This window comes from Hipposideros armiger, unplaced genomic scaffold (genome assembly GCF_001890085.2).
Source record: "Hipposideros armiger isolate ML-2016 unplaced genomic scaffold, ASM189008v1 scaffold_458, whole genome shotgun sequence".
NCBI lineage: Eukaryota > Metazoa > Chordata > Mammalia > Chiroptera > Hipposideridae > Hipposideros > Hipposideros armiger.
Genome location: NW_017731808.1, coordinates 1444372 through 1454183, shown reverse-complemented (window position 1 = coordinate 1454183; position 9812 = coordinate 1444372). Strand labels below are relative to the sequence as shown.

Here is a 9812-nt window from a genome sequence, read left to right as displayed (position 1 = left end):
GCATGTGTACAAATAGATGTGCACACATGTATATATACACAGGTGGTGTCTACACACATGCATATATGTATATATACACACATGAGTGTATACACAAATATCTCATATATATATGCGCACGCACACACACACAATATTTCTATCTGTGGCTTGCCTTTCATTTGAAGAGTAGAGTTGAAGGTTTTATTTTTTATAAAGTCCAACTTATTATTTTATCTTTTCTGGTTAGTGCTTGTGGTGTCCCGTCTAAGAAATCTCTGCCTCCCCCAGCGTTGACTCTGTTCCCTGCTAGAGGATCTATGCTTTTAGCTTTTATATCCGAGATTACTTTTGCCTACGGTTCAGGATAGCAGGGACTGTGTCTTTATGACTCCATTTGTCTCCATGTGGAGAGGGGTTGTGGCACACCTCCCGCTGCCCGCTGCCCATTGGCCAGACTGTGGACACATGGCCACACCTGGCATCAGGGGGGCTGTGGACTTCCTCGAAGCTGCCGGCTTTTATTGTGTTTTCTAGAGCAGTGATCATATAAGATTTATTTTTATGATAACAACAAGAATGACAAAGTTTGAGAACCACAAACTAACACACAGCCTTGATTGACAGATGTGGAGATAGAGACTTAGTGAGGACCAGTAAGCTCACTTTTCCATGAGCTCCGAGCCTGGCACAAAGGCCACCAGGCCTCTCTGTACGACTTCGCTTCTCCGCGGAGGGCAGTGAGGCTGGTTCCCGCGCCTGGCCCGGCTGTGGCCCCTCCGGCCCCTCTCTTCCGCCCTGCCACCCAGGTGACAGCAGCACGCGCCCCAGGCTGTCTGAGGACCAGCGAAGACAGGCACAGGTGGAATGTGGAGCAGGGGATGCCAGCAACACGAGCTGCTGTTGTTTGTCATTAAGAAGCCTGTCCCTGTCGTTGGCCACCTGGATGCCAATGTGTGTTTCTACTCCTGCCTGGTGGGGACGGCGGTGCCCAGAGGCTTGGGGCTGGTGTTTCAGCCCGGGTCAGCTGAGCCTGGCTCCCGCTCTGGTCCCTGGACGCGCCTGTCCATCTCTTGCTGGGCAACCACAAGCCCCCAAAGAGCAAATGAGGGAGAGAAGGGGGCCCTGGGGTGGGGCCCACCATTCAAACGGGCACAGGGACAGCCTTCCCCACGTTGGGTCACCTGGGTCTCCCAGGTACAGAGCCTCCTAAGGCCTGCCAGGGCCAGCCAAGCTCTCACGTCAGCTCCAGCCAGGCCCCTCCTGGCGGGAGCTGGCTGACAGGCTCTGCTACCGAGCGGGGATCCTCGGGTGGAGGTGATAGACGGATGGTGGCAACAGGGGCCCAGTAGGCGGGGCCTGGAGGCCACCCCTGGGAGCCCTCCAGACACGTGGCCCTCCTGGCGGCTCTGCGCACTCCCTCCTGTGCTCTGCGTGGCAGGCAGCCTGTGCTGTGGCATTCTGGGCCAACGCAAAGAAGACATTTAGCGAGCAAGCTCCCTCTCCGTGTGGGGTATAATTAATTTTCCTGAAATAGGCATCACAGCCCAATGGTCTTTGCTTGTCTGAGTCAGGCGGTGATTATCTCATGGGCACCGTGTGCCAACGGCCACTGGGAACTCAGGGTGCCCACAGCTACCAACACTGCTGGGGTGATGCAAGGGAGGGTTCAGGGGAAGGCCAGGGGTGGGGGGCACAGCCCACCCCAGCCACTCTGCCCAGAGGCTGCGGGGCCAAGGAGCACACTCAGTCCCCAGGTCAGGGTGATGCCGAGAGTGGCCCGGCACGTCACAAAGCTGGTGGCTGGTGTGTGTGGGGGGGTGGCGTGTAAAGCTTGGATGGGGCTGCCCTCTGAATGGAGAGCAAAGCTGGGTTCTGTGGGGGGAAGAGGGGACGCACCTTAACACACACCCGGCAGTGGTGGCAGGAGAAAGGCCCCCAGGACCCAGCGAGGTTGGGGCTGGTCACAGCCTTACGCTGGGCACGGCCGGTAGTGAGGATGCAGGCGGAGCTGACATCCGAGGCCCCTGTGCCGAGGTGTTGTGGGGTCACCCCTGCCCTTTCCTGGGCCTCTTGGTGGCAGCTGGTGGGGAACAGCACCTGCAGAGGAGGGAGTGGCCGTCCTGGCACCGGGAAGCCGGTGCTGGCGTGGAGGGTGGACGCAGCGTTTCCGGCTGTAGGAGGTGTGGGCTGCGGGCCCCTTCTGCGGGCAGCGCCCTCCACAGGCAGGGCCGGGGAAGCCGCGCCTTCTCCCCCTTCGTTCCTGGGCTCCTCGTCTGTGCTCAGAAAGCCTGGAGCCTCGTCCATCGGGAAGGCTAGGAGCAAACAGGCCTTGTCCCCGTGGAGCTGCAGAGGGGAAACAGGCCTCAGAGGTCCGCGGTGGAGGGGAGCTGCAGCCTGGCTGTGGCAGGACACGGGGCCCACCGCCCGCTTCCTTCTCTCTGTCTGTGGCCAGCGTGGCAGCACGCCTCACAGCCTCCACCCCAGCTCCCCAGGCTCTCCCACTCAGCCCATCTCCCAGACGGAGACACCGGAGGTTAGGTCCCTCAGCCCGGGTCACAGAGGTGGTGAACGCGGAGGGCCCTCAGGCCTGGCAGCCAGACCCAGAGCTGTCCTGGAAAGGGATGGGACCCTCCAGGCCTCCCCACGGCGGGCTCCCCGTTTCCTTTGCCGTCACCGCCCTCTGGAGCCCCTCCTCACCTCCAGGAGACCAGCCAAGAGCAGGTGTGGAGTCAGCACAGGCCCCCAGGGAGGAGGTGAGCCCCGGTTCCTGAGGGGGTTTCCACTGATCCTTTCTTTGGAGGAAGGCGGGTGTTGTGGGTTGCACTCTGTCCCCCAGAATGACATGTTGAAGCCCTAACCCCATGCCTGTGAGTGTGACCTTATTTGGATGCTGAATATTTGCAGATGTAAACAAGTTAAGCTGAGGTCCCTAGGACGGGCCCTAAACCCAGCAGGACAGGTGTCCTCATGAGAAGAGGGGAATTAGGACACGCGTGGAGGGAAGACGGAGGTGGAGACGGAGGTGGAGACGGGGGTGATGCTGCCAGAAGCCAAGGGACGCCTGGGCCCCCAGAAGCTGCACAAGATGGGAGAGGCAGGAAGGGCCCTCCCCGGAGCCTCCTCTGGAGGGAGTGTGGCCCTGCTGGCATTCGGATTTGGGGCTTCCAGCCTCCGGGCCTGGGAGGGAATAAACATCTGCCCCGTAAGCCCCTCCGCCTCGCCCCAGTCTGTGGTATTCGATACAGTAGCCACGGCACAGGCCACAGAGGCCAGGGCAGGCAGGTTCCCATCCCTGAAGAGGAAGAGCCCACGGCCTCGGTCACAGGGTGTCCTGGGGGGGGGGACACGTGGAGCGGCCAGGCCTCGTCCCCTTGGTGCTGTTTCTGTCCCCAGATGTGCCCCTTCCCTGCCCTGCCTGCCCCACAGCCAATGGAACAAGAGCACGCCATCTTCAGGGAGACACGGGACTTTGGGGGTAGGCGGAGGGGGTGGGGAACAGGAAACATGACGCCACCCCCTCCTCCTCGGGAAGCCTGGCCTCTTCACCCCTGAATTTCAGAGGGAAGTGAGATCCCGCCCGCCCGGCACGGCCACGCTTTCCTGTGGAAGGGGTCAGGGTGCGCCTGGCTGTGTGTCCAGAGGCTGGACTCCACCCCTGTGGTGCTGTCTTCCCATGAGGCCAGGCTTCAGGGGTCTCCCCCTGAGCTGGCGGGGACCTCAGCCACCCTCCTGGAGGGACAGCCTTGCTCCCAGGGCCCAGGACTAAGGGACTAAGGGAGCAGCCAGCTGGCAGGCGAGGGCCAAGCGAGGGCCAGGGTTGGGGGCAGCTAGGCCAGTGCCCGGCCTGTGGAGGGTGGAGAGCCTGGTACAGGGCCTGCCCGCCCCAACACAGAAGGGGCCTGGCGAGGAGGGCCCGGAGGGGTGGGCTTCGGTGGGGCCAGCACTGTCCCAGTGGCCACAGCAAGGGTGGGGGTGGGGCCAGGGCGAGGGGCTCACCCTGGCATGCCAGCTGCACACCCTCACGCCATTCCCTGCAGCTGGGGTCCAAGCTGCTGAGGGACACTTGTCCTGATCTGCTGGGGTACCCCAGTGGATGTATTGGGGTGAGCAGGGAGCGAGCCTGCACCCCGCCGTCTCCCAGCCTTGCTCTAGGGGTGTGGGCCTGGGCGGGGCTGTGAGGGGTGGGCTGTGGTGGCCCAGCAGCCAGACTCCGGGCCTGGTTGATGGTTTCCTGGCCCTGAGGCCCAGCCCCTCTGGGGACCAGTGGGGCCTCTTCTGACTTGTCTTTAGGAAGAACACCGATTCCCCACAGCTCCCACTGCTGCGGCCCTGTGAGGGCCCATCCTGGGCGCGGGCAGGTGGCCTTCCCTCCTTGGGAAAAGGGAACTGAAAGCGCAGAGGGAAGTGGTCTGCCCCCAGGCGGGCAGAGCAAGTGCAGGGCAGGGAGTCACACGGCTCTCTGTGCGGAAGGGGCCAGCGGACGCCGGGCTGGTCGTGGTTCTAGAAAAGAAAAGGCCCTGGCGAGGAACCCTGGGCCTCCGCCAGCGTGCAGCCAGTCCCGGACACCCGCGCCTGGGAGAGCCCGTCAGGGTGTCTCAGGGCAGCACCCCGTAACCAGGCTCCCCTTGTGGGGTGGGGCTCCCACAACAGAGCAGACAGCAAGCCCTGGGAGTGGGTGACGCTGCGTGGGGCAGGGTGTGGGCCCCCCACCCCTGCCCCCACGAAGGCTACTCACCTGCGGTTCACATGGGGTGGGAGCAGGGAGGGTATGAGGTGACGGCCGGGCCAGGGGCCTGTCCCCTCCAGAGGCCGCCGGAAGCACGCTCACCGTTGCTCCCCAGGGAAGGCCCTTCCTCATGTTCCCCCAGCTCAGGATGTAGAAGCGCCTCTCTGGAGGTGGCAGGCATGTGGCCTCATGGAAAGGACTGTGGGGACAGCGGGGAAACTGAGGCCAGGGGGAAGGGGAGCTGCTGCTGAGTCACCGGCAGCCAGGATCAGCAAGGCACACCTCGTGGGTGGCAGATCTAGGCAGCAGGCCCTGCAGCCCAGCGACAAGCAGGGTGCCGTCACACCTGGTCCCTCACCCTCACCCCCTCACCTCTGCCCAGGGGGCTGCTCCGTGGTGAGCGTTTGCACACATTGGCACACACGTGGGTGCACAGACCAGGGGGCATGCAGGCACAGGAAACCACTGTCCCCTGTCCTGACTCAGTCACCAGAACAGACTTGAAGAACAAATATTTGTCCCCTGCTGCAGAGAAGGAAGCTGAGGTTTCAGAGGTTCAGTGACTCAGACGACACCCAGCTCACCAGTGGTGTCAGCCTGTGTGATTACAGGTCAGGTGCCTGAGAGCCGGGAGCAGCGCTGTTGACCAACAGGTCAGGTGGGTGAGCCCCTGGCAGGAGAGGGGCATCTCATGTTGGTCAGCGTGACCGCAGGGGGACAAGTGACCACAAGGGGAGAGGTGACCACAGGGGTCAATGTCCACCCCACAGAGCAGATTCTATGGGAGGGGGCAGGGGAGTAGACTCCCACCTTGCGCCCTGGACGCAGGCTGGCCATGAACAGGGCCTTTGTTTCCTCCGAGCATGTGGGCTGGCCTGGGGCTGACCTGCTACAGCTCACAATCCCCAGTGCTTTGGGTCCCTCTGCCACAAGCCAGAGGTCTCAGGTCAGCAAGGGGCTGCTGCCTGTGCATGTGTCTGCCTGTGTCTGTGTGCCTGTGCGTGCGTGTGTGTGTGTGTGTTCCTGAGTCTGAGCCTCTGCTGTAACAGGAAAAGTGCAGCATGGTCACAACAGTGCAAAGTGTCTTGGAGGGGGCTGCAGGAACCTGAGGCAGCCGAGAGGACGTGACTGCTGAGGCCGACACCAGCTTTGCTCCAGAAACCAGATCAGTGCAGACTTTCTCTATCCTGCTCCAGTGGCTCCTGTGCATCCAGGCAGAAGCAATGCAAGTTTACTGCAAATTGGGTTCCTGGTAGCCTTAGTTTGTCATCAAATATTATGCCACAAAGAGGGCCCCTGAGGGGAGCAGAGCTGGCCAGCGTGCAGAGGGCCAGCTCAGCTCAGCGCGTGGTTTCTAAGGATATCACCATTAGACCACGGGGCCTCCATGCCGGCCACCTGTACCTGCTGCCCTGTCCAGTGGAGCCCGCCCTGAGCCACAGGCGGACAGCTCTCTGGCCTCTGGGCAGAGCTGCGTCCCAGCCTGGCTGGGTGTGAGCTCAGCTGACTTGCTGCACACGTTACTCTGTCATTGTGTAAACATGGGTCCTCTTCAGGTGGTATTTCAACCTCGGGTTTGAAACTTAGGTGACTTTTTCTTTGCTCCTTTTGGGGGTTAGACACAGGCCAAGCGCAGGGACCCAGCAGCCCTGACAGATGTGCAGAGTTCCCCAGGGCGGTCCACCTGCCCCAGGTCCTTCTGGGAATGGGGAGCTGCAGCCCCTCGGCCCGGGAGGCCCTGCCCACCGGGAAGTCCCCACCCAGGTCCCTGCAGGGCAGTCTTGGCCTCCTGGGGCTGCCGTGGGTTGAGGTGCCACCCTTGCCCTTGGCCCCGGCTCCGTGAGGCCCCCTCCCTGCCCCTGGGAGGGTGGGGGCTTCCAGATGGGCTCCCTGTGCTCCAGCTTCCAGGCCTGTGCTGGCTCCATGAGGCGCGGACACTTCAGTCTACAAGACGACGGCCCTGGAATCCCGTGCATGGTCCTGTCTTGCCCTAACCAACTCTGCTCCGGAGCCTGGGGCCAGCTTCCTTATGACCTTGGGCTGAGGACATCTGATTGGCTGGTCTAGGCAAGGCCCACACTAGGCATCAGGTCCACCCTACACGGAGGGCCACCGGGAACCCCCTGCAGCCTCCCCGGGACGCTGAGCTGGGCCTTTGCCCCGCCCCGAGGTACCAGGCAGGCCCTGAACAGGCCAGGTGGCCGCTGAGGCCTGGAGCCCACATTCTGTAAGCCAGGGCTGCCCCAGGCCCAGGAGATTTGAGGGGGCATGAGCGTGGGAGGGTCCACCTGTGGCACAACTTGTGGGGCCCAGCAGCCACTGTTCAAAAAGGCTGAGACTGTCAAGGCACCGACAGAGCTGCGGCCCTGAATTCCATCATGCAGCTCGGGGGGGACTGCAGACTGAGGGTTTGTTGGCAAATGACGTCTGGTGGCTGTGAAGTGTTTACTCCCCTGCCTGCCCCAGGATGGAACGCAGCTGTGTTGCCACACAATGCCCTGCTCACTGTTTTCCTTACCTGGCCTGTACCCCAACACCCTCTGCCGTTCCCAGCCCACGGGGCCATCTCGATTCTTCCAGGGTTGCACCTGAACTCGCCCTTTGAGACCCGGCCTTGCTGTCTTCCCCTTGTTTGCTCAGCACCCTGCACACCTCTACCTGAGCGTCTGGTACGTTAACCTGCCATTCCCACATGACTGCTGCTCTCCCTGCACCAGTTAGAACCGTCCCGTTGCAAAATCCCAGTTCCAGTGAATGTCAGTGAAAGGGAATTCATTGGCTTACATTAACTACATCACCTGGAGCAGCTTCAGGCATGGCTAGATCCAGGAGCCCACATGATGGCCTCAAGGCTGTCTCTCTGTGTGTGTCTTGGTTCTGTTCGTCTTTGATGACTTCATTCTGGGTGTCAGCTTTCTCCCCATGGGCCGGGGGTGGCCTTTGGTGACCCCACATTTGCCATCTACCACGTGAGCAGCCTCAGAGGGAAGAGGCTGACTTTCCAGTCGCTCTGCAGACAAGTCCCAGAGGGTGTCTTACAGGGTGGCTTGGGTCACGTGAGCATTTCAGAGTCAACAACTGTTGCTGCAGAGGGGGAATGTGACTGTCCTTAAAACTGGGTAGGGTCAGTGAGCCACCAGAGCAGGTGGTTCCCCCAGCCCTCCACGCAGGCTGGCGTGGGGAGTGGGCCTCGCTCAACCCTGCTGGGCTCCCAGGCATGGAGCGCTGCACAGAGGGCCTCTTAGCGTGTGCGCACGTGTGCACGTGTGTCGTGTCATGTGTGCCTGTGTGTGTGTGTGTGTGTCTGCGTGGGGAGTGCCAGGAGGGGGTCGCTTGGTACCGCTGCCATTTTCAACCTTCGTCCCCACTTCCAGGGCTGCAGTAGAAACCTCACCCTACCTGCCACAGCCAGCTTCCAAGATGGCACCAGTGGTCGTCACTCCTTGTGCTCACGCCCTTGTGGAGTCCCCTCCCACGCTGTATCTGGGTTAGTCTGTGCGATGGTCACTGACATCCAAGACTAGGTCCCAAATGACACTGTGGTTGCCTCCTTGCTCTCTCGTGGATCACTTGCTCTGGGGGACGCCAGCTGCCACACTGGGAGGTCACACAAGCAGCTCTGTGGAGACACACGCGTGGCTGACATCTTGGCTGCGACCTCATGATAAACCCAGTGAGAACGACCCGGCACCTCCAGATCCCTGACCATAGAGACTAAGGTAATAAATGTCGTTTTAGAGTGCCAAGTTTTGGGGGTCATCTGTTACACAGCAGTAGACACCCCTCTCCTCTGTGTGTGAACCCACATGCACGTGTACGTGTGTATATGTGTACGTGCATGTTCATGCATGTGCATATACCCTGCTGGGCACAGTGGGCATTCACGCTGCCCTCAGGGGCTTTCCTGCCGCTGTGACTGCCCCCACTCCCCAGGTCTAGGGGCGGACAAGGACCCCTCCTGGGCGAGGCAGACCCCCCTACCCTGCTTTGCTTCCTGAGGCCTGCTTACACTCCTGCAAATGTCCCTTTGTACAAAGGAATCTCCAATGACCCAATTTGAATGTACATCTATTTCCTGTCAGGCTCATACCTGGCACCCCCTCCTCCATGCCATCCCCATCAAAACACAGCCAACTGCCATCAGAAGGGACCTTCCCAGCTGGAGAAACCTGGAAGCAACTTTCATCTATCCCTCAGGCTTATCCTCAGTAGCCCTGGTGACTGGTACTTAATAAAGGAGATGCAGTCAGATGCATTGGGGCAGTTCTTTGCTTTATTACTAATGGTTAAGCTCTAAACTAATTATTCAAAGGTGCAACATGCTGGAAAAAACGGGGTTCAACAGTTACCCGCTGAGCCTCTGCTGGGTGCCCTGGGGTCTGGGAGACAGGGCTCTGATCAGGGTGGGTTCCCACTGGGCTCCGGGAAATTCCAAACCAGGGACTTCCTCTCCTCACCCTGGAGCTGTGTTCTCTTTGAAGGAAGGGCTGGAAGCCAGCTCTCTTCCTGGCAGGGATTCCCCTCCCGTGTCTGCTCCCCACACCTGGGCTGTCGCCATGGAAACCCCGGAGGGGCTGGTGCCTGTGGAATAAGGGGAGTGGGGGGGTGGGCGTTGCCTGGCTCCCAAGGGCAGGGTAGGAGCCTGCCTTTGTTTAAAAGTTTGATATTTTGTTCATCGTGAATTTTGCACTAATTTTTATTTTTGACAGTATTGCCCTAAAATATTATTGATCTTGATTAGTGAGATTTTTAGCACTCCCACCCCCAAATTTTGCAACAACCTGCATGTCTTGCTTGCTGGGCCCCGGGGCCCTGTCTGGTTTCTGTCCTTGAGTGATGTGACACACGGGGCTGAGCTGGGGGCCCTCCGGAGCCTGGGTCTATGTGGTCATCTGAACAGGGCTGCCTCCTAGAGACGCAACCCCGAAGGCTGGAGCCCTGTGTCAGCACCTGGCCGGCCCCAACGGAAGCCCAGGAGCCACCAGGACACGTGAGGGGCCTGACCCACCCAGGCCAAGACTCTGGACAGCAGCAGGCCCTGGTGCAGCAGTGGGCAGCCCTGAGGGACACAGCGTGGCCACTGCAGGTCTGCTCTTCCTGAGCC

The 9812-nt window shown here is 60.6% G+C and overlaps 2 protein-coding genes and 1 long non-coding RNA gene across 3 annotated transcripts; 1 reads left to right on the top strand and 2 right to left on the bottom strand.

Annotated features, from left to right (window-relative positions):
- Positions 1-283: 283 nt before the first annotated feature.
- LOC109395164 (uncharacterized) lies at positions 284-3198 on the bottom strand. Its single transcript, XM_019665987.1, has 3 exons — positions 2680-3198; positions 1891-2325; positions 284-1440 (listed from the first exon to the last, which is right to left on the bottom strand). Exons 1-3 carry the CDS (start codon positions 2824-2826, stop codon positions 1270-1272), a joined length of 753 nt encoding a protein of 250 aa, XP_019521532.1. The 5' UTR covers positions 2827-3198; the 3' UTR covers positions 284-1269.
- An 11-nt stretch (positions 3199-3209) lies between these two features.
- Positions 3210-5188, bottom strand: LOC109395165 (uncharacterized). The gene is made up of 3 exons (XM_019665988.1): positions 5081-5188; positions 4718-4907; positions 3210-4482 (listed from the first exon to the last, which is right to left on the bottom strand). The coding sequence occupies exons 2-3, from the start codon at positions 4838-4840 to the stop codon at positions 3745-3747; spliced, it is 861 nt and encodes a 286-aa protein (XP_019521533.1). The 5' UTR covers positions 4841-4907; positions 5081-5188; the 3' UTR covers positions 3210-3744.
- Positions 5189-5412: 224 nt separating this feature from the next.
- Positions 5413-8962, top strand: LOC109395166 (uncharacterized). Its single transcript, XR_002126579.1, has 4 exons — positions 5413-5654; positions 5758-7377; positions 8083-8427; positions 8791-8962. It is a non-coding gene; the product is annotated as an uncharacterized LOC109395166 (long non-coding RNA).
- Positions 8963-9812: the final 850 nt, after the last annotated feature.

Excerpts from the sequence above, each read along its gene's own strand:
- LOC109395165 (XM_019665988.1), bottom strand. The coding sequence starts at position 4,840 with ATGAGGAAGGGCCTTCCCTGGGGAGCAACGGTGAGCGTGCTTCCGGCG. Across the intron at positions 4,483-4,717 it reads CCACCCCATGTGAACCGCAG|AACCACGACCAGCCCGGCGT; the intron begins GTGAGTAGCCTT and ends TTTCTTTTCTAG.
- LOC109395164 (XM_019665987.1), bottom strand. The coding sequence starts at position 2,826 with ATGTCATTCTGGGGGACAGAGTGCAACCCACAACACCCGCCTTCCTCC. Across the intron at positions 2,326-2,679 it reads TCTTGGCTGGTCTCCTGGAG|CTCCACGGGGACAAGGCCTG; the intron begins GTGAGGAGGGGC and ends TCCCCTCTGCAG. Across the intron at positions 1,441-1,890 it reads TCTCCTGCCACCACTGCCGG|AATGCCACAGCACAGGCTGC; the intron begins GTGTGTGTTAAG and ends GCGTTGGCCCAG.